Here is a 23,927-nt window from a genome sequence, read left to right on the forward strand (position 1 = left end):
ATAAAATGATATATTAACATTTAGTGTGTCGATATGAGGAAAATATAGGAATTATCCAAGACACATGTAGTTTGTTTTTTCTGAATATTTCAGACTTGAGCTCAGGCTAGCTTATTAGTGTCGTTTTCTTAAATCTGTGGCTTGTCTTTCAATTAATAAACTTTTTCTTGTTGAAACGAGACTTTGTTGTGTTCACTATCGCAAAATGACTATTTTTTTTACTGATTCATGATTTGTGTATATATATGCATATTTTAGATCATTAGTGTCGTTTCATATTTAAGGTTAAAGGTTTTTGAATGAACTTGACTTTATTTACCTGATTGGATAATTTAGTTTATACAATGAAAATGTTGTCTAGCTTTTCTTTTAGTGGCGCGATTACTGAGTCGCTTTTACCTTACGACAGATTCACCAGATTTGTTTGCTAAAATAAGCTTTAAAACTAAGCATGAAGCACATATACTCAGGCTAGCAAACTTATACTCTTTCAGGACTAATTTCAAAGTTATTAAAGTGGAAAAACGAGTTAAATCTCAGTATTTACCTTAATGAGGGAGGCCTTGATGTTTGTAGCGCATCCGAGAAAACCGTTGGTGACAGGCCACGCCCACATATGAATATTCATATGATGATTACGTCACTGATGGCGTCGAGACGCACAAATAGTAGCCTACTCTTCTACAACAACAACAACAAAACGTCTGTTCTAACCAATAAATTAAAAATAATTAGTATTCTCTTTCATCTGTGCAGATCAGGTAACATTAGGAGAAAGTAAATGGTTAAATTTAAATTAAAACGAAAAGTTTCTTCACAAATACATGTATGAAATTGTCATTATGGATTGTTTAAAAAAAAAAATTCTTCTAACCCAACATTATCGATAAAATATATATACTATTAAATCAAATTTTTAGCAAATATTTTCTAAATATATGTTTTTGGTCTTTTTGTGAATTGTTTCATTGGTGCACATTACAATCATGAAAAAAAAATGTTTTGTGTTTGTAATATTTCATTAAAATGAAATAGCTTAGATGAGAAGACCTCACCTAAACATATCTTTTTTTTTCTACTTGCAATAATTCTGTTTTATGTTGACTGGAGTCTGAGAGAGATTTTGCTCCGATATGAAAAGTCCAAGCACAAAAAAACAAATTTCTGTGAAGATGAATAAATATGATACACACAAGACTTCAAAATCAATTTAATAATACACTGTATTTGATTACCTGCTAAAAGTACGAGCTATTTAAGCAAATGCTCTCACAAGTGCTCTCTTCTTGTTCAGAAATCTCCCATTTCTTTTTAAACAGAATATGAATTCGGCTCAACAGAAGTTTGATCCGTCATCTTTACTCTCTTCGAGACACGCAAGTCTGACGTGATCGTCTAGAGTAAGTCTCAAGAGTAAGGGTGTCATTTCATAGAGAAAACACCATCTCTGAAGAATCCTGGGATCTTATTTCTCATCATATTCATGTCTTATGGCTTTCAATGTTAACATCCGAAACACTCCGTTCCAGTTCATCTCATATCCATACATGGCCATCATTTGTTATATGAATAACTGATAATCTCAGGCATCAGAGGCGTGTGGTATACATTGTATAAAAGAGTGAATTCATCCGTTTCCTGTGAAAGGATCTTTAGAAACAGATCAAATGGAGCCCTTGTAACCTTTGACCAGCTGTGAAAGCTGCATTAAACCAATAATGTGTTAAAGAAATACTCTAAGATACTTGTACAAGATCAGGATGAGTTTGTTTCTTCATCAGGTTTGTAGAAATGTAGCACTGCATCAGTGTCTCATCAATGGATGCTCTGCAGTGAATGGGTGCCGTCAGAATGAGAGTCTGATAAAAACATCACAATAATCCACAGCACTCCAGTCCATCAGTGAACATCTGGAGAAGACAAAAGATGAAACACATCCAGCATTAAGACGATTTTAACTCAAACACATAGAGTCTATAATCCATAATAACACTTCCTCCAGTGAAAAAGTGTTCTGGTCTGAATCAGGAGAGAAATCTGCACAGATCAAGCAGCGTTTAAACAGATCTAAAACACATATGTGAGTGATTTTGATGCACTTTTTCACTGGAGGAAGTGTTATTATGGATTATAGACTCTATGTATTTGAGTTAAAATCATCTTAATGCTGGATGTGTTTCATCTTTTGTCTTCTCCAGATGTTCACTGATGGACTGGAGTGCTGTGGATTATTGTGATGTTTTTATCAGACTCTCATTCTGACGGCACCCATTCACTGCAGAGCATCCATTGATGAGACATTTCTACAAACCTGATGAAGAACCAAACTCATCTTGGGTGATCTGAGGATGAGCACATTTTAATTTCTGGTTATGATTCCTGTAAACCAAATTTATTTTCTGTAAAAGAGCTGCATTTTTATTCACAGGCTGCAAAGAAGAGAAACTGAAAGATGAAAAAAAAAGTGCTAAAACAAATACATGGCTAAAAGAAAAAGAAAAAAGCATTCAGAAGAAACTGGTTGTTATTGCTTGTAGATGAATGAGTCTAAACTAACCGTTAACACATCTTGCTATGACTGATAACAGAATGCAGCGAGAAACTTGCAAAATAAAAACTACTACTAGTGAGAAGCTCAAAAGAAAACGCACATCTTCTGTACATGCAACACCTGCTAATACAACCGTGAGTCCGAACCGCTTTAACCCAAACTCCGCGAATCAATAGAAAGGAAATGATGTCACATGATGTTCAGGTATACGTCAGCCGTCATTCTTCCAGAGCAGCTTTTAAACGTTCGGCCTGAGAGACTCTGGTTTGCATCAAGAGATGATGACCAAAACAAAGTAGGAAATAAAAGTGAAATCTGACAGTCTGATTGAAATGGACTCGGTTCAGACACGATGGGAGACTCTAGTGTCTAGTGAAGCAACAGCAGGAAGCAAGGGTCTAAGAACAAATTCGTTTTAACAGCTCCCAGCATGCACCTCATCTTCATGCAAAACACTTTTGAAGCTTTAGTGTCACTACAACACTGGGACCTGTGCACTTCAGGGTCTGAATGTTAGAACACGGCTAAAACAAAAGCAGCAAATGAAATAAACGCAGCCGTGATGTTGACCTCTGAACCGTACTGGTCTCTCGGCATCGTCCGCACAGTTCGGCGGTCCAGGGTCTGGTCTCAGTCCAGCGGCGTGGGGTCAGCGATGGGCATGGTGTGCAGAACCTCATCCAGCAGCTGCAGCGCACGGTGCAGGTGGATCTCGATCCAGCAGGGCGTCTCTTTGATGCTCTGTCGGGGGTAATCCGGACCCCAGCCCTTGACGAAGCTCATGCGCAGGATGCAGAGCCGGCGGAGGTCATCCACACCGATTCCAGCGGCCGCAGACAAACCTGCAGGAGCGATGACACTGAGTGAATCTGTGATAACACATGACCACATGATGCACTTTACACCATAACACATTCAGAGCTACGGAAGCTTATTTCCTCCATGCAATAAAAAAAAATACTGAAAAATGTGAATTCTTTAATTGCACAATTATTCGTTTTTCCTTACAATCCCGAGAGAAAACCTCAGAATTGTACGATTAAGAATTCTAAGAAAAAAGTACAAATTGCAAGACGTAAATTTTTATAAAAAAACAGTTCTGAGGGAAGAACTGAGAGAGAGAAGTTCACAATAACTAAAAATTATTTGTAAGAAAAAGTTTCAAATCTGTCAGAAAAAAGAAAAAAAAAATGCAGGATTAACAGAGAAAAAATAACCAAGACATAAAATCATAATTCTGAGAAAAAAAGTAAATATTAATGACATATAAACTCAAGTTTCTGAAAAATAGCTAAAAATTGCTAGATGAAAACTCACAATTTCAAATGCATACCTTGCAATTGATAAACATAAAAAAAAAAAATCTGTAAATTGTGAGAAAAAACTCGATTCTGTGGCAGAAAACCAGCTTCCACACAAAATACTACTACAGCAGAAAACAATCTGGAAAATTACACTTATTTAGACTGCAACTTTGTTTTTAAACACCGATGTCTATGCTATTAAATGGTAAATGGATTTTTGAAAATGAGCTTTCATGCAGTGTGTAATGTGAATGCAAACACTCTGCAAAGTCGTAAAGCTAAAAGTGCATCAAATTAAGTTAGTGTCTCTCAAAAGAGAGATGCCTTCAGATATTTGGATATATATGAATAAAAACTGCACAAATCATATGAATAGCATCAGCATCATGCATTTGCTGGTATGAGATGATATGATGCACTTACTGATAGCAGGAGCGATTCCTCCCACAGATCCAGGGCCGGGGATGTTTCCGGCCACCGCTGCTGCTTGAGCGGCTGCTGCTGCTTGTGCTGTCGCGGCCTGCTGCTGCATCTGTCTGTGACACTGACGCAGATCAAACACCTGCGGGACACAACACCGCTCAGGTCCACGCCTAATTTAACATGTACAGAACTCTCTTGATTTAAATACTTTGCAAAATAAATGTTTTATGTTTCTTGCATTTCATATCAGGAAATATACAGTGAAGTTCAAAAGTCTAGGGCTCCTGTAAAAAAAATAATCTAAATTCTGTACATAAAAAAAAAAAAAATGTTAAGTTGACATTTAAAAAAATAAATAAATAAATAAAAATAAAAAGTAAATCTATTTCCAGGCCATTTATTATTACCAACTAACAGAATTATTAGTCATAATTAACAGAAGTTTTAGCCCTTTGTAAAACAAATCTCATAAATTACACTGGAAATATTGTTAAAAATGTAATTGATTGAAATATATATTTACAATGTAGATGCAAGCAAAATCTTAATAGGTCAATATAACCCTTCTAATTAAATTATTATTACTGTGTTTCAACAAATTTGCGGGTGAGGATAAATATTCCGAAACTTTCTGAAAATACAATATGAAAATTAACCATGCAGTCACTAGAAATGTGTACCTTGGATTGCATACATACAATTCTTATCCAAGACTTTTTTAACTGACTTTGAACCAATTTTGTACTCATATATATATATATATAATTAGTGTCATGTTTCTCTTTAGCTCAAATATTTCTTTTAATTTTTTCACTTCTCAAAATCCTAAATGTCTCCGTCAGGGCTGCCCCCAGACGTCCCTCTCGTTCTGACCTTGATGTAAGCGCTGGGGTAGATCTTGTGCACAGCGTCTCCAGGAGCTCGACCGGCTTCACGATCCAAGTAGTAGCTCTGGACGAAGACGGCGTGATCGCTCAGACAGCGAACCCAAACGTCCCCTTCCCCTTTACACTCCAGCTGGACGCCCTTCCCGATGTGCAGTCTGAAAACAGGACACAACACAGCAGATCAAGCCCAGGAATCATCAGCTTCACCAGGGGCACGGCGTCAGCTCTACCTCGCTCTCTCGATGGCCTCCGTTCTGTGGACGTTGCTGAGCTGACCGAGACAGAAGCGGTCTCCTCCGGAGGGGTCCACATACCCGTCCACGGTCACGATGGGACAGGACGAGGGAACTTTAAAGGTCTCGCCCACCTGAACGTCCATCTCGAAGTAAGCGATGGAGCACCAGTACTCTGGAGCTGCCCGAGAGCAGGAGACTATAAGACACCCGAACACGAGCGAGATGAGATCGAGACAGAATCAAACTCTTACCAGGGTGGTTGGATATCGGTGGCTGGAACGCGATTTCGTTGTGAACGGGCCCTGAGGAGAAATAACACAGTCTGAGTCACAGAGATAAACAGATTAAAGTAACAAACCCATAGAAATCATCAATCTCAGATTGTTTTACTCTGTAGTTTACAGACTGTGGCACACATTCAGCTACAAAACAGCTTAAAGTATTTACGCTTCAATAATCAAAACATGCTTTATTCAATAGAAACATGAGTCAAAGACATGTTTAAAAGTGGTCCGCATCAAAACATAACTAAATCTGATTGTATGTCCATTTAAAGCACATTGAATGCAAGTAAAGTATCTACACATCTAAGATTCCAAATAAGAATAAAGTGTCAAAGTTTGGTTGAAACAATGTTACGTTGTCATTCAGTGACATTCTAACAACATGCACAAATTCTGACATGTACATATTAAAACACAAAAAGTGAGTGTTTTAAAGGAGTAAAAAATGGCTAAACCTAGGATTTATAAAATGTAAAATAACCAATTAGAGGAAGAGGAATTAGTGTCATAAATTGATTTTTGTTGTAAATATGCCTGACGAGTTTGTTACACTAAATGATATTTTAGTGGGGATCTTCTGTAAATCAAAGGAAAACGTCTAATATTTATTTTTTGCTCAGAAAAACAAAAACATTAATTTTAAAGCAGTATTGTTTTTATACTTAAACCCTTTTTCATCTTTGACCCATGTTTTGTTTTGTATTTTATTATTACAATCATAAGTGTAAATGTTATCCCTTATATACTACCGTTGAAGAAAAACTTACAGCAGAAATGAATAAATACATATTGAAATTGGTTTATGTACTAATATATCACTACATACAAACCAAGGATAAGTAATAGATTAATTTATGGCAAGAGTGCACCTCAAAAATTGACATCATCCTTCATCACAAAAAGTCTTCTTCATTGTCTTTTTCTCTATCACACTTTAGAAATCATCAGAAGTTATATATCAATTACAAACTTAAATATTTAATCTTTTGAAAACCATTATAAAATAAGATGGTACATCACAGTCATGTTACAGAGTGTTTTCATTCATGAATTATAAAAATTTAAAGTTTGGATTGTGCACTGTTTGTTTGTTTTTATGCAATAAACAGATTACTGTCCCAATAACAGTAAAAAAAATAAATAAAGTGTGTGCGTGTGTGTGTATATCAGACATGGTAATGCTCTTTGCTTCTTTTTTTTGATGGATGGTGATTACCCTAATGATGAAATTCTATTATATTTATTTTTTTGTGTCTTCAAATTCCTTTTTAATTAAATTCTTCCCCCGTTTAAAATTTTTGGACTCCATTTAAATTCAAATAAAAAAAAAAAAACGTGCAATTAATTGAAATCATGAAACATACATAGAGCCTTATGAAATACTTTTTTTTCTTTTTTTTTGTCAGATTCAGTGTTTTCCGTTTTAATTTTCCTGATCAAAAATCTTGTGTAGTGAACCGAATTCATAAAAGCATTTTTTTTTTCTGTAGTTTATTTAACAATAATCGTCCCCTATGAACTTTTTTTGTACCGTATTTTCCGGACTATAAGTCTAAGACTTATTTATCAAAATTAATTTGACATGAACTGAGAGAAATGAACCAAGAGAAAACATTACCGTCTCCAGCCACGAGAGGGCACTGTATGCTGCTCAGTGCTCCTGTAGTCTACACTGAAGACATAGAGCGCCCTCTTGCGGCTGGAGACGGTAATGTTTTCTCTTGGTGCTTGGTTCTAAATAAATTTGACTTATAGTCCAGTGCGACTTATATATGTTTTTTTTCTCATCATGACATAGTTTTGGAGTGATGCGACTTATACTCAGGTGCGACTTATAGTCCGAAAAATAAGGTATTTAAATTATTCCGTATTGTAATATAGTCCCTCTTTAAGAGTGATGCCGAAGCCTCTCTTATAACCTCCAGAGGTGCTCTAGACTGGAGCTCAGTGTGTTTCAGTACGAGACACTCACAGAAGTGTGCTGGATGGGCCATGGGCGGATGATGCTGGAGATGACCGTTCTGATGGTGAGGCACGGTGGGGGGGAAGTTACTGTTCCTCGTCCAGCTGGAGCTAGCGTCTGTGGACAGAAGAGCAGAGAGCACACGTCTGACTCCAGACATCAGATCTACTCATATGCTCTGAATACTGAATGCAGGAGATGCTGAAAAGCTTTCGGACTCTAGGAGGAGCTGCTGGGTGGAGGTTCACTGAGGGCTTACTGTGATGGTATGTGGAGGGCTGGCCGGGGGGGAAACCATTCTGCTGTGAGCCCTGCCCCGTCCCAGAGGCAGTCTGCAGCAGACCATCGCTGCTGTGGCTTCCTGAGAGAACACTATTGGGCTGAGCTGGGGAGAGAGGGCGGCATGCACACGTCAACACACACACACACACAAACCATCAAACACCACGAGCGTGCATCCCTCATTTACATCAGGTTAACCTGCATGCACACCACATGGACAGACTACAAACAAGCTAGCTGTGTCAATTTGTTTTTCTGTTGAACTGAGATTAACCTAAAGAATTAGCACCAAATTAATGTACACACGCTGGAGTGTATAGGTCAAAATTATCTATTTTTCTTTTATGACAAAAATCATTAGGATATTAAGTAAAGATCATGTTCCATGAAGATATTTTGTAAATTTCCTACTGTAAATATATTTAAAAAATTAGTAAAATGCATTGTTTAGAACTTCATTTGAACAGCTTTAGATTTGTTTGCTCCCTCAGATTTTCAAATAGTTGTGTCTCAGACAAATATCGTCCTCCTAACAAACCACACATCAATGGAGAGATGATTTATTCAGCTTCAGATCATGCATACATCTTAATTTAAAAAAACTGACCCTTACAACTGCTTTTGTGCTCCAGAGTTACACATATCATTAAAAAGCTGATATAAAAACTGAAACTGCATTGTGTGCAATTAAAAATAGTATATATATATGACATTATTGTGGTATTGATTAATTCGAATGCATTAGATGAATTGAATATTACATAAACTTTTAGTGTCAGTTTTTGTCTGAACACAAACTTTAATGTCAGCTTTCTGTGTTTCAGTAAACAAATGTATTATGGTGCATCACTAATCATAGTTGCATTTACGTTTTACACCTTACAACAGCTGAAGTCTATATTCTGTAGCAACCAGAAGATCATGAGTTAGTTTCCCAGGGAATGCATGAACTTCGATACAGCGTAAATACATTTGCATATGGATTTGCACATTTACATGTACAGGAAGCTGCTCAATGTGTCACACTCAGTATTTTCGCATTAGTTTCCGTGTTGTTCTGGTGTGTAAATAACGCTCCTGGTCACAGCGTCCAGCCCTATTAAACACCAATCAAGAATACGATGCCTCCACAAACGAGAAAGCTTTCCAGCATGGCCTGAGTGTTTAAGGACTGTGACTTGTGTCGTACTTGTGGGTCCCACTGCGATGCTGGAGAAGGCGGAGGTGGAGGCCGAGCTGCTGCCCTCTGCTGGCGGGAGCATGGAGGGCGTGCTGAAGGGCTCCGGGGCCACCGGGCGAGAGGGAGGGTGTTGAATCGTCTGCATGTGTCCCTCAGAGCTTGACAGAGACGGCTGCCCTTCATAATCATACTCATCCTTCACCATCAGACCCGACGGACCTGAACACAATCACATGGACTTACACATTACAGCACGGCAAAGTCAAACCGCTGCTTCCGTAATGTGTCATGTTTGACTGGATGCTAAAACGATCACTGATGGTCATTTCAGAGGTAAAGAGGTGTTGATTGCACTTTTTTGTGACTCTTTAGGAGAATTCACATAGGTACGAGTTGCCAAAGACAAAAACGAAACTAAAACAAAAAAAAGACAATTTATAACAAAGATTTATAAATAAAAGCACTCAAATAAACAGAAAATTATGCTGAAATGTCTATTTTGGTGTATTCATGTAAACAGTTTGGTATATATCGGCTTTATATACATAATAGGTAAGTATTATAAAAAAAATACAATATTATATATATTATTGGGTCTTAAAGTGACAGCATCCTAATACATCTGCTACGGTCAGTGTCCTTAAAGGGAGGCACTACCCAAAAATAAAAATTCAGTTATCATTTAATCTTCCTCATGTTGTTCCAAACCCTTATGCATGTCTTTAAAGATATTTATTCATACAGTTTATGGTCCCTATTGACTCCCATAGTATAGAAAACAACTACTATGGAAGTCAATAGGAACCATTGTTACCCAACATTCTTCAAACTACATTTTTTAATGTTCCACACAAGAAAGAAACTCATACAGGTTTGGAACAACATTGGGGCAAATTTTCAGTTTTGAGTGAATTATCCCTTTTAATCTCGACAAAAACACCCAGAAACCAATTATTTTTCAATAGAGTATCACTCACCAGAGCCTGACAGTGTGAGTCCAGATAAGTCTGGAAGAAAACACAAGACAGGTGACTTAAATCAAGCCATCATGAACGAGCTCTATACTATTAAAACAGCCATCAAACGTACCTATTCCTGGAGACACCACTCTCTCGTAATGGTAAGGGTTCACACACACGCTGTCACACTTCAGGTCAAAGGCAAACTGGCAGTACTTGACGTGTTTCAACTCGTTCTTATGAAGGTCTGGCCATCGCCACAACCGTGCATAGATGACATGCGGGAATCCTTTACGACCAGCCACCTAAAGGCAGAAGAGAGGAACACACACATGTATATACACGCAGATTCAATGTGAAGAGTGTGGATGCAGTCCTGTCGCACCTGCAGACGGCCGTCTAGTGTTCTCTGTATGGTCACACATTTGCTGGGATGAGCACCGTTGGTGGTGATGGCGGTGATGAGCGAATCCAACTCGTCTTTCTTCTCCTTCAGTTTCTTCACCAGACTCTCAATGGCCCGTTTGGCGAAGGTCTCGCTCTCGCCGCCCTGTCTGTGACACATCAGACTGTGCACGATGCTCAGACAGGCGTCGTTACTAGTGGGGGGGTTTGTGATGGACATCCTGCGCTGGTTATAGGCTTCAGAGAGACTCCTGTGTGCTGCTTCAGACTCGTTTCAGCAATGCACTGCCGCCAGTGAAGGGTCCATCCAAACGTCCCCTGCGGAAGAATTGAGATTGAGAACATTAATGAGCGTCTGATCATTCTGAACATATTTTAAATTAGTTGATAGACATAGATATATGTGGCTTTTGATCTCAAACTTCTGCCTTTTTTTCTTGCAATTCAGAGTATGCATCCCAGAATTCTGAATTCTTTTCTTAGAATTGTGAGCCATCAAGTTTAATTCTGAAAAAATAGAAGTCGGCTCACAATTCATACATTTTCTTACAATTCCCATTTTATAACTAACAACTGCAAGTTTAGATCATGCAATTATGAGAAAAAAAGGTAATATATATATATATATATATAAACACATTCTAGTAATACTAATATAAAATATATGTAAAATAAAAATTGTATATAGATAGAAAATATAATTATTAGGAAATTCATGTTATTAAAGAAGTTTCTTCGGTTCATTGGGGCTGCATTTAATTGCTCAAAAACACAGAAAATAAAACAGTTAAATTGTGAAATATTATTGCAATTTAAGATAAGGTCTGTGGACGATGCAGTAAACATCGGACTGCATTATGTTCTGCAACACCTAGACAGACCGGGGACCTATGTGAGGATCCTGTTTGTGGACTTCAGCTCTGCCTTCAACACGATCATCCCAAACCTCCTCCTGCCCAAACTAACTCAGCTCTCCGTGCCCACCTCCGTCTGTCAGTGGATCAACAGCTTCCTGACAGACAGGCAGCAGCTAGTGAGGCTGGGAAAATACACATCCAGCACCCGTAAAATCAGCACCGGAGCTCCCCAGGGCTGTGTTCTCTCCCCACTGCTCTTCTCCCTGTACACTAATGACTGCACATCTAAGGACCCCTCTGTCAAGCTCCTGAAGTTTGCAGATGACACCACACTCATCGGCCTCATTCAGGATACAACCTGCCATACATTGTCAATTTGTATATTTTCGTTCCTTACCCACCTATTTGTATTTTTTTCAGATTCTAACCGTTTAATGAGCTGAAGAGACTTCATTAAAAAATGATAAAAATCTTACTGATCCCAAACTTCTGAACAGCAGTGTATATAAATAGTATAAAACAGTAATATGATGTCAGGATATCAGGTTTATATCAGGATACTGGTTTCACTAAAGCTAAATGTGATTATTCATTAAAGTAAGTAAACACACCTTAAGTTGTTTAAAACAAATATAAGCAGCTTAAATAAATATTCTTATAGAACTAAAAGTGTCAGTAATACTCAGACAGCACAAACACGGTGTTTACCAAGAGTTTAATCTGATAAAGCGTCTCTCACACCACCGTGATCCTTCACACAGGTGATCTCTGCCTTATACAGGTGTAGAAGTGTAGTGAACTCGTGGATGTGATCTCAGAGATGTAGAAACGAGCTGAAGAGAATGTAAACAAAGTGAGATCTGCGCGTTAGCATAACATGCTACATGTTAGCACACGAGAGGCGGTTACTTCTGAACTAAACTTATGAATGAAACAAACAAAACACGTTTAAATATGAAAGTGGGTGTTGAAAAGACATACCTGATACGTCTCCTGTGGATGAATCTGTCTTAATCTGTCCAGTTATGGTGGTTTTGATGTGAATCTTGTTAGCGGCTTCCGCGCTTAGCACTCTTAGCACGCGATATCTACGATTTAAAGCAATGTCAATGTCAATAGATCTTCATCTGAGCAAGAAGTCTGTTAGACATGATTTGGCACAATATTTTATCAACAGGAGAGCAAAAACAGTCACTGCGCTCAGCGAAAATAAACAATTTAGCGGCGATGGTCTCACACCCTGCTGCGCGAGATGGCGAGCCGCGCATGCGCATTAGTGATGGGTCGCTCTTTTTGAATGAATCTTTAATGTGACTCGGGAAGAACGAGTCGTTTCGGGAAGTGATTCGTTCAGTTGCGCATGCGCAATATTCTACAGGTTCCGTGCTGGAATTAGTCTAGTTCACTTGTTTCAGTCATTAATGATTGATCAGTTCGTTTCTTTCTTTTTTTTTTTCTTTTTATTCTTGCCAAGGTAGCCTACCAAAGATTAAAGTACAGAGAATGTCAATGTTGCAAGCATGCATGCAAAGCACCACTTTATTTTATTGAACATAAAAAATAAATAACACTAAACGAAAGCTTTAACAAAATAAATTTAAAAGATTAAATAAATTAGATTTTGGAAAATTAAATAGTTTGGTTATACTGTTGAACCTCTTTAAAATATATATATATATATAGTATATATATATATATATATATATATATAAGTAAAAATTTTGATGAGTGAATTTACTGTGGTGAATCAAACATTTTGCAAGAAGTCATAATAGGTTAATAATAAAATATTAGTTGTTAGTTATTATGTATTCCTAAGTCCATACTTTTTTCCAATCAATATAATCAACACATTCCTCCAATAAGACACCACATATGGAGCTGTTACAAGCTCCTTTTGAAAAAGCGATCTAATCTTATAGTTACGTGATGAAGGATGTGACAAAATGCATAGTTTCCTACTGGGATTTAAAATGGGTCTAAAGATAAAGAGCTGGATGATCTAATGAGTCCCTTAAAAGCAGAACAGCTCCTTTAGGGATAGCCAGGGGCGAATCTACCGGGGTGGCATGGGGTGGCAAATGCCACCCTAAAAGAAAGCCTTGCATAATGTCCATTACTTCTATCACACTTCTATCTCCTATTAAGTGAGATCACATTGTAAGGTCTTATTCCTTATATGAACTGTTTCAAATGCAAGACATTGATTGCATGAGATTAAGTTTGTAAATGGCAGCCTGTGCCCTTTTGTAGTGTGTACATATAATATTTATCATCAAACTGTGATAACTGTGACTAAATTCAGTATACAGGTGCTGGTCATATAATTAGAAGATCATCAAAAAGTTGATTTATATCACTAATTCAATTTAAAAAGTGAAACTTGTATTTTATATTCATTCACTACCCACAGACTGATGTATTTCATGTTTATTTCATGTTTAATGTTTATTTCCTTTAATTTTGATGTTTATAAGTGACAACTAAGGATAATCCCAAATCAGTATCTCAGAAAATTAGAATATTAGAATATCTATTCAAAAAGGACTGGACTCCCACCTCTTCTGTGGGTTTTATTGTTCTGGGTCTGAATTTGGGCTCCTGGGGTCTCAAAAAAGAAACATTTTCAATCTCCAAGGTGAACATTATGACAACACCAGTGTTGTGCTAGTGAATAAGAAATAACTAGTTACAGTTACTAGTTACTTAATTCAAAAAGTAACTAAATTACTTTGTTGATTACTTACACCAAAAAGTAATGCATTACTGTTAAAAGTAACTTTTTAGTTACTTTTTTAAAGAACTTTCTTTAATGTTCCCGTTAATGCGCTTTTATGCGTTATGGTCTATACAAACACAAAGTAAAACAGAAAGTAATTTTTAAACACTATTTTGATTAAGCCAGACCAGCACAAACTGAATATTGTATATCACAAGGATTTCTGAAATAAATAACAAAACACCTGAATAATATATTAAGAATCAAAAACTAAAGTGGCTTCTGCATCATAAAAGCTGTTGTGTTGAGCCCTTAAAAATGTTCCTTTCACAGCTTAAGCATGAAAACTATTAACAATGGACAACATAACACAAAACATTTTGAAATAAATAAATGAAAGAAATCTGAATTATTCAGAATCAATTTAGAGAGACATACATACATACATACTCTCACATATATATATATATACATGGGCCAAAGACGATAAAGTGTTTAAGCATAAAAAAAGTGTAATACTGCTTTAAACTTTTGTAGTCCCCCCCCCTCCCCCCCAAAAAAATAAATGCACAAAGTTTTCTGTTTTATTTAATTGCAATTTTTTTTTTGAGCAAAAAATAAATATCATACATTTTCCCCTGATTTACAGAAGACACCCAGTAAAATGTCATTCAGTGTAACAAGCTTGTCAGGCATATTTACAACAAAAATCAATTTATGACATATTAAAAGACTAATTACTTTCACCCCAAATAGTAATGAGTTGTAATTTTACATTTTTAACATTTGCCACTATCCTGGGTTTTGCCCATTTGTCAATAAGAATTTTTTACTAATTTAATCAATAAAATTTAGTATGCTCCATTATTCTTTTAGATATTTTAATATGTACACGTCAGAATAAGCATGTTGTTTGAATTTTTGCATAAATATTGTGTTACACTGAATGACAATGTAACATTATTTCAACCAAATTTTGACATTTTATTCTCCAAAAACTTATTTGAAACCTTAAAAGTAGACATTTTACTTACATTTAATGTGCTTTCTATGGACACAAAATCACTTTTGTACATTTCTTTTGATGCGGACATCTTAAGGTCTTTGACCCAAATACATATAAACATATATATATATACACATATTTTACAATTTACTTTTGATTATCAAGGTAAAGTTATGTATAATGAGCCAGTTGCCATGATAATGATTTTCGAATTAATTTACTTTTATGGATTATTTTCAAAGCGTTTTAATAAAATCTAAAAGTTTTTAATTTATGTAGCAATGCTCATCTCAACCTCTGCGCCGGTGTTCAGGGTTTTTCAGGACCCCAAATAAAATAAAAATAAAAAAGTGTTCCCTTCATCTAAATGACATGACACTTAATGACCAAAACAGAAATTGGGATGTCTGATTGTATATTAGTGTAATAGAATCACTCAGAATGTTCATATAGTGCTTTTGTTTAAAATTGTAATTTTAAATGTGTTTTCCAGTAAATGGCATAAATCTACCAGGCAAATTTTTCATATGACCATGTATGAAAACAAGAAATCTAGATATACTTTAAAATTAACTACATATTTATTTTGTATAAGCATTTCATATAAACATGTAATATATTTTTTTTTTTTCAAAAATTTTAACAATATTTAAACAAATTCCATAATACCTGTAGAGTAAAAACATTAAGGGAACTGATGTTACAATTCATGATTGTCTAGATATCGGTGTTTTTAATTTCACATCTTAAAGCACTTTCTTTTTTTAATCATTGCAAATATCAGTATTCAACATTTTGGGATTAAAACATTATGCATTTGTAATTGCAGGTTAAATGCATTTATATCTTGCATTAAACAGTGTGTGTAAACATCTGTCGTCTGGGGTCTCTACAGAGCGATGTGTAGAGGATTGAAACTTGAGCCAGAGGTTCTTCACTGCTATGCTGAGAGCTTTGACATTAACGTTCTTCCATCTGGTCTCATCATCCACCCTGATGCTGCACACCTTGGTGCAGATGGCAAAGTACTGGACCCAAATGAAGAACCTCCCTATGGCCTGGTAGAGGTTAAGTGCCCTGATGTGAAAGAAATCGGAGAGGCATCCCACACTGAGTTCGTTGGGGGCCATGCAAAACTGAGAAAGAAACACACAATTGGCATTCCACGTCAGCTGGTGGTTACTGGCTTAGTTAACCTGGTGTGATCTTGTGACAAATACAAGAGGTGACTTCCATGTGGAGAGGGTATGGAGAGATGATGAGCTGATCACAGAGATCACGGCTAACGTTGATGAATTCTACTTTGGCACATACATTCATTTTTTGCTAGGAAGAAAATAGGCAAGAAAAATTTACCAACAAATGATGTTCCTGTTCTATAGTGAATGTAGTTCTATAGCGTTCTATTACAAGAAAAAGCAGTTATCCCAATAAGTCATGCTTCAATTAATTACAACTTATTGTTATTAATGTCATATTGTTGCAACATACCTACCCCAAATTGAAAAGATATTTCAGGAGTTGGTGTTTTCTGATGTGTTCAGAATCTGAAACAATATTGCAGAACATAAGTATAGAGTTAGATTTTTATTAAAATGTTATGACTTTAATTTTTCCACTAAAACCTGAGCATTAAATTCAGCAAAAAAAAGCACACTAACAAGTATGTGAAAGATTATATGTATAATGTTGGTTAAAACCCTGGCTGAGAAGGTAACAAAAGCTTAAACTTACTAGAAGATAGCAAAATTTCCTTATCACAAACCAGGCAAGTTACTAGCAGGTGAGGAGGAGCATGATGTCACTGGCAGGTATGTAGATGATGCTGATGTCACTAGCAGGTGAGGAGGAGCATGATGTCACTAGCAGGTGAGGAGGAGCATGATGTCACTGGCAGGTGAGGAGGAGCATGATGTCACTAGCAGGTGTGTAAATGATGCTGATGTCACTAGCAGGTGAGGAGGAGCATGATGTCACTGGCAGGTGAGGAGGAGCATGATGTCACTGGCAGGTGAGGAGGAGCATGATGTCACTAGCAGGTGTGTAAATGATGCTGATGTCACTAGCAGGTGTGTAGATGATGCTGATGTCACTAGCAGGTGTGTAGATGATGCTGATGTCACTAGCAGGTGTGTAGATGATGCTGATGTCACTAGCAGGTGAGGAGGAGCATGATGTCACTAGCAGGTGTGTAGATGATGCTGATGTCACTAGCAGGTGAGTAGATGATGCTGATGTCACTAGCAGGTGTGTAGATGATGCTGATGTCACTAGCAGGTGTGTAGATGATGCTGATGTCACTAGCAGGTGTGTAGATGATGCTGATGTCACTAGCAGGTGAGGACGAGCATGCTGATGTCACTAGCAGGTGAGGAGGAGCATGATGTCACTAGCAGGTGTGTAGATGATGCTGATGTCACTAGCAGGTGTGTAGATGATGCTGATGTCACTAGCAGGTGTGTAGATGATGCTGATGTCACCACTAGCAGGTGTGTAAATGATGCTGATGTCACTAGCAGGTGTGTAGATGATGCTGATGTCACTAGCAGGTGTGTAGATGATGCTGATGTCACCAGCAGGTGTGTTGATGATGCTGATGTCACCACTAGCAGGTGTGTAAATGATGCTGATGTCACTAGCAGGTGTGTAGATGATGCTGATGTCACTAGCAGGTGTGTAGATGATGCTGATGTCACCAGCAGGTGTGTAGATGATGCTGATGTCACTAGCAGGTGTGTAGATGATGCTGATGTCACTAGCAGGTGTGTAGATGATGCTGATGTCACTAGCAGGTGTGTAGATGATGCTGATGTCACTAGCAGGTGTGTAGATGATGCTGATGTCACTAGCAGGTGTGTAAATGATGCTGATGTCACTAGCAGGTGTGTAAATGATGCTGATGTCACTAGCAGGTGTGTAGATGATGCTGACGTCACTAGCAGGTGTGTAGATGATGCTGACGTCACTAGCAGGTGTGTAGATGATGCTGACGTCACTAGCAGGTGTGTAGATGATGCTGACGTCACTAGCAGGTGTGTAGATGATGCTGACGTCACTAGCAGGTGTGTAGATGATGCTGACGTCACTAGCAGGTGTGTAGATGATGCTGACGTCACTAGCAGGTGTGTAGATGATGCTGACGTCACTAGCAGGTGTGTAGATGATGCTGATGTCACTAACAGGTGTGTAGATGATGCTGACGTCACTAGCAGGTGTGTAGATGATGCTGATGTCACTAACAGGTGTGTAGATGATGCTGATGTCACTAGCAGGTGAGGAGGAGCATGATGTCACTAGCAGGTGTGTAGATGATGCTGATGTCACTAACAGGTGTGTAGATGATGCTGACGTCACTAGCAGGTGTGTAGATGATGCTGATGTCACTAACAGGTGTGTAGATGATGCTGATGTCACTAGCAGGTGAGGAGGAGCATGATGTCACTAGCAGGTGTGTAAATGATGCTGATGTCACTAGCAGGTGAGGAGGAGCATGATGTCACTAGCAAGTGTGTAAATGATGCTGATGTCACTAGCAGGTGTGTAGATGATGCTGATGTCACTAGCAGGTGTGTAGATAATGCTGATGTCACTAGCAGGTGAGGAGGAGCATGATGTCACTAGCAGGTGTGTAGATGATGCTGATGTCACTAGCAGGTGTGTAGATGATGCTGATGTCACTAGCAGGTGTGTAGATGATGCTGATGTCACTAGCAGGTGAGGAGGAGCATGATGTCACTAGCAGGTGTGTAGATGATGCTGATGTCACTAGCAGGTGTGTTGATGATGCTGATGTCACTAGCAGGTGAGGAGGAGCATGATGTCACTAGCAGGTGTGTAGATGATGCTGATGTCACTAGCAGGTGAGTAGATGATGCTGATGTCACTAGCAGGTGTGTAGATGATGCTGACGTCACTAGCAGGTGTGTAGATGATGCTGATGTCACTAGCAGGTGTGTTGATGATGCTGATGTCACTAGCAGGTGTGTAGATGATGCTGATGCCACTAGCAGGTGTGTAGATGATGCTGATGTCACTAGCAGGTGTGTAAATGATGCTGATGTCACTAGCAGGTGTGTAGATGATGCTGATGTCACTAGCAGGTGAGGAGGAGCATGATGTCACTAGCAGGTGTGTAGATGATGCTGATGTCACTAGCAGGTGTGTAGATGATGCTGATGTCACTAGCAGGTGTATAGATGATGCTGATGTCACTAGCAGGTGAGGAGGAGCATGATGTCACTAGCAGGTGTGTAAATGATGCTGATGTCACTAGCAGGTGAGGAGGAGCATGATGTCACTAGCAGGTGTGTAGATGATGCTGATGTCACTAGCAGGTGAGGAGGAGCATGATGTCACTAGCAGGTGTGTAGATGATGCTGATGTCACTAGCAGGTGTGTAGATGATGCTGATGTCACTAGCAGGTGTGTAAATGATGCTGATGTCACTAGCAGGTGAGGAGGAGCATGATGTCACTAGCAGGTGTGTAGATGATGCTGATGCCACTAGCAGGTGTGTAGATGATGCTGATGTCACTAGCAGGTGTGTAAATGATGCTGATGTCACTAGCAGGTGTGTAGATGATGCTGATGTCACTAGCAGGTGAGGAGGAGCATGATGTCACTAGCAGGTGTGTAGATGATGCTGATGTCACTAGCAGGTGTGTAGATGATGCTGATGTCACTAGCAGGTGTGTAGATGATGCTGATGTCACTAGCAGGTGAGGAGGAGCATGATGTCACTAGCAGGTGTGTAAATGATGCTGATGTCACTAGCAGGTGAGGAGGAGCATGATGTCACTAGCAGGTGTGTAGATGATGCTGATGTCACTAGCAGGTGAGGAGGAGCATGATGTCACTAGCAGGTATGTAGATGATGCTGATGTCACTAGCAGGTGTGTAGATGATGCTGATGTCACTAGCAGGTGTGTAGATGATACTGATGTCACTAGCAGGTGTGTAGATGATGCTGATGTCACTAGCAGGTGTGTAGATGATGCTGATGTCTATAGCAGGTGAGGAGGAGCATGATGTCACTAGCAGGTGTGTAGATGATGCTGATGTCACTAGCAGGTGAGGAGGAGCATGATGTCACTAGCAGGTAAGTAGATGATGCTGATGTCACTAGCAGGTGAGGAGGAGCATGATGTCACTAGCAGGTATGTAGATGATGCTGATGTCACTAGCAGGTGTGTAGATGATACTGATGTCACTAGCAGGTGGGTAGATGATACTGATGTCACTAGCAGGTGTGTAGATGATGCTGACGTCACTAGCAGGTGTGTAGATGATGCTGATGTCTATAGCAGGTGAGGAGGAGCATGATGTCACTAGCAGGTGAGTAGATGATGCTGATGTCACCAGCAGGTGTGTAGATGATGCTGATGTCTATAGCAGGTGAGGAGGAGCATGATGTCACTAGCAGGTGTGTAGATGATGCTGATGTCACTAGCAGGTGTGTAAATGATGCTGATGTCTATAGCAGGTGAGGAGGAGCATGATGTCACTAGCAGGTGTGTAGATGATGCTGATGTCACTAGCAGGTGAGTAGATGATGCTGATGTCACTAGCAGGTGTGTAGATGATGCTGATGTCTATAGCAGGTGAGGAGGAGCATGATGTCACTAGCAGGTGTGTAAATGATGCTGATGTCACTAGAAGGTGAGGAGGAGCATGATGTCACTAGCAGGTATGTAGATGATGCTGATGTCACTAGCAGGTGTGTAAATGATGCTGATGTCACTAGCAGGTGAGGAGGAGCATGATGTCACTAGCAGGTATGTAGATGATGCTGATGTCACTAGCAGGTGTGTAAATGATGCTGATGTCACTAGCAGGTGTGTAGATGATGCTGATGTCACTAGCAGGTGTGTAGATGATACTGATGTCACTAGCAGGTGAGGAGGAGCATGATGTCACCAGCAGGTGTGTAGATGATGCTGATGTCACTAGCAGGTGTGTAGATGATACTGATGTCACTAGCAGGTGTGTAGATGATGCTGATGTCACTAGCAGGTGTGTAGATGATACTGATGTCACTAGCAGGTGTGTAGATGATGCTGATGTCACTAGCAGGTGAGTAGATGATGCTGATGTCACTAGCAGGTGTGTAGATGATGCTGATGTCTATAGCAGGTGAGGAGGAGCATGATGTCACTAGCAGGTGTGTAGATGATGCTGATGTCACTAGCAGGTGAGGAGGAGCATGATGTCACTAGCAGGTATGTAGATGATGCTGATGTCACTAGCAGGTGTGTAGATGATACTGATGTCACTAGCAGGTGAGGAGGAGCATGATGTCACCAGCAGGTGTGTAGATGATGCTGATGTCACTAGCAGGTGAGTAGATGATGCTGATGTCACCAGCAGGTGTGTAGATGATGCTGATGCCACTAGCAGGTGTGTAGATGATGCTGATGTCACTAGCAGGTGAGTAGATGATGCTGATGCCACTAGCAGGTGTGTTGATGATGCTGATGTCATAAGCAGGTGACGAGGAGCATGATGTCACTAGCAGGTGTGTAGATGATGCTGATGTCACTAGCAGGTGTGTAGATGATGCTGATGTCACTAGCAGGTGTGTAGATGATGCTGATGTCACTAGCAGGTGTGTAGATGATGCTGATGTCATAAGCAGGTGACGAGGAGCATGATGTCACTAGCAGGTGTGTAGATGATGCTGATGTCACTAGCAGGTGACGAGGAGCATGATGTCACTAGCAGGTGTGTAGATGATGCTGATGTCACTAGCAGGTGAGGAGGAGCATGATGTCACTAGCAGGTGTGTAGCATCATCTGCAGGTGTGCAGGTGTTTAGATGATACACATCTGCAGGTGTGTAGATGATGCTGATGTCACTAGCAGGTGAGTAGATGATGCTGATGTCACTAGCAGGTGTGTAGATGATGCTGATGTCACTAGCAGGTGAGGAGGAGCATGATGTCACTAGCAGATGTGTAGATGATGCTGATGTCACTAGCAGGTGACGAGGAGCATGATGTCACTAGCAGATGTGTAGATGATGCTGATGTCACTAGCAGGTGACGAGGAGTATGATGTCAATAGCAGGTGTGTAGATGATGCTGATGTCACTAGCAGGTGAGTAGATGATGATGCTGATGTCACTAGCAGGTGTGTAGATGATGCTGATGTCACTAGCAGGTGAGGAGGAGCGTGTTGTCACTAGCAGGTGTGTAGATGATGCTGATGTCACTAGCAGGTGTGTAGATGATGCTGATGTCACTAGCAGGTGTGTAGATGATGCTGATGTCACTAGCAGGTGTGTAGATGATGCTGATGTCACTAGCAGGTGTGTAGATGATGCTGATGTCACTAGCAGGTGTGTAGATGATGCTGATGTCACTAGCAGGTGTGTAGATGATGCTGATGTCACTAGCAGGTGTGTAGATGATGCTGATGTCACTAGCAGGTGTGTAAATGATGCTGATGTCACTAGCAGGTGAGGAGGAGCATGATGTCACTAGCAGGTGTGTAGATGATGCTGATGTCACTAGCAGGTGAGTAGATGATGCTGATGTCACTAGCAGGTGAGGAGGAGCGTGATGTCACTAGCAGGTGTGTAAATGATGCTGATGTCACTAGCAGGTGAGGAGGAGCATGATGTCACTAGCAGGTGTGTAGATGATGCTGATGTCACTAGCAGGTGTGTAGATGATGCTGATGTCACTAGCAGGTGAGGAGGAGCATGACGTCACTAGCAGGTGTGTAGATGATGCTGATGTCACTAGCAGGTGTTTTTTCCAGCTCTTTTTTTCCCCCATGCCACAGCAAGAGCACCTAATTAAAGTAAAGCAAACAACAATACATGTATTATTTTGTGTTAAACATAATACTTTAATAAAAAAACAAGTCATTATTTTGGAAAGTTACTATCACATTTATGCAATAATATACCAGTAACTTAGAACATCAATTCAAAGTTAAATAACCTACAAACCATTAAAAATAATTTGAATTCTGGTTGTACAACAGGTGTTTTCTCGTATTTCCTACATTGTTGTGGATTTTATTGACTACTTGAATTGTCTTTGTTAATTTTGTGTGACTTAAGCCAGAAAGAGAGTAGTATAAAAGGGTGATGGCAAAAGTATTAAAACACCGCTTCACTAACCTGCTCGACTGTTAGCATAACTGCTACCATGTGCTACATTAAATGTATAACGTTACATCTAACAATACAAATAAAACATACTATATTTTATTAATGTCTATAGTTGCCGATAAACTTTTAAGTTATTGTTTTAGTTAACATTTCACTCACCTGGGACAGGACGGCTGTTGTAATCGTGCTCCTGCACCATCTCCACATTTACTTCTCTGCACCACAAACATCCCGTTTTGACGCGTGATTTAACGTCTTCGCAACTTTTCCACGCAAACCTGGAAGGCACAGCTCGTGGTGCGAGATCTTTACGACCGGACTCCGGTTGGACACGGACCTCATCCTCCGTGTAGTGCTTAGCGCACACACTAAAGTCCTACCTTTCCTCACAGTAAAGGTCGCCCCCTCCTCTCTCCGTATAGCCCAATTTCAACGCTTTCTTAAAATTTTCGTCGGTGGAAAAACTATGAAATGATAAATAAGGTTGTTTTTTATTTGAAGATAACAAAGGCGCACTACACCTCTGATTACTTTTGGTCTCCGCCATTTTTCGTCAAGCGAATGAACGCTAGCCCTACTTACCCTACTTCCGGTTTGCCTACGTCACGGTGTGAAATAGGCCTATTACTTTGTTGATTACTTACACCAAAAAGTAATGCATTACTGTTAAAAGTAACTTTTTAGTTACTTTTTAAAGAACTTTCTTTAATGTTCCCATTAATGCTATTGATTAAGTCAGACCAGCACAAACT

At 39.3% G+C, this 23,927-nt stretch overlaps 1 protein-coding gene and 3 long non-coding RNA genes across 8 annotated transcripts; 2 read left to right on the forward strand and 2 right to left on the reverse strand.

Moving 5' to 3' along the window:
- Positions 1–1,196: 1,196 nt before the first annotated feature.
- On the reverse strand, positions 1,197–12,611 carry LOC132132066 (mothers against decapentaplegic homolog 4). Of its 4 annotated transcripts, none has more exons than XM_059544290.1 (12): positions 12,313–12,611; positions 10,455–10,792; positions 10,200–10,374; positions 10,088–10,117; positions 9,120–9,329; positions 7,908–8,033; positions 7,658–7,765; positions 5,653–5,703; positions 5,396–5,573; positions 5,152–5,320; positions 4,279–4,417; positions 1,197–3,393 (listed from the first exon to the last, which is right to left on the reverse strand). In XM_059544290.1, the coding sequence occupies exons 2-12, from the start codon at positions 10,692–10,694 to the stop codon at positions 3,182–3,184; spliced, it is 1,638 nt and encodes a 545-aa protein (XP_059400273.1). In that variant the 5' UTR covers positions 10,695–10,792; positions 12,313–12,611; the 3' UTR covers positions 1,197–3,181. The 4 variants fall into 4 exon arrangements, with proteins under 4 accessions (XP_059400273.1, XP_059400271.1, XP_059400272.1 ...); XM_059544288.1 differs by having other exon boundaries at positions 5,396–5,579; positions 12,313–12,610; XM_059544289.1 differs by having other exon boundaries at positions 5,396–5,579; positions 12,309–12,610.
- Positions 12,612–16,631: 4,020 nt separating this feature from the next.
- Positions 16,632–17,398, forward strand: LOC132132527 (uncharacterized). The gene is made up of 3 exons (XR_009429052.1): positions 16,632–16,953; positions 17,186–17,243; positions 17,304–17,398. It is a non-coding gene; the product is annotated as an uncharacterized LOC132132527 (long non-coding RNA).
- A 1,318-nt stretch (positions 17,399–18,716) lies between these two features.
- On the forward strand, positions 18,717–22,792 carry LOC132132526 (uncharacterized). 2 transcript variants are annotated; one of them, XR_009429051.1, is made up of 6 exons: positions 18,717–18,798; positions 19,127–19,418; positions 19,627–21,834; positions 21,948–22,272; positions 22,601–22,686; positions 22,717–22,792. It is a non-coding gene; the product is annotated as an uncharacterized LOC132132526 (long non-coding RNA). The 2 variants fall into 2 exon arrangements; XR_009429050.1 differs by having other exon boundaries at positions 18,730–19,418.
- Positions 22,729–23,709, reverse strand: LOC132132525 (uncharacterized). The gene is made up of 3 exons (XR_009429049.1): positions 23,556–23,709; positions 23,335–23,481; positions 22,729–22,850 (listed from the first exon to the last, which is right to left on the reverse strand). It is a non-coding gene; the product is annotated as an uncharacterized LOC132132525 (long non-coding RNA).
- Positions 23,710–23,927: the final 218 nt, after the last annotated feature.

Source organism: Carassius carassius, chromosome 49 (genome assembly GCF_963082965.1).
Source record: "Carassius carassius chromosome 49, fCarCar2.1, whole genome shotgun sequence".
Classification (NCBI taxonomy): Eukaryota; Metazoa; Chordata; class Actinopteri; order Cypriniformes; family Cyprinidae; genus Carassius; species Carassius carassius.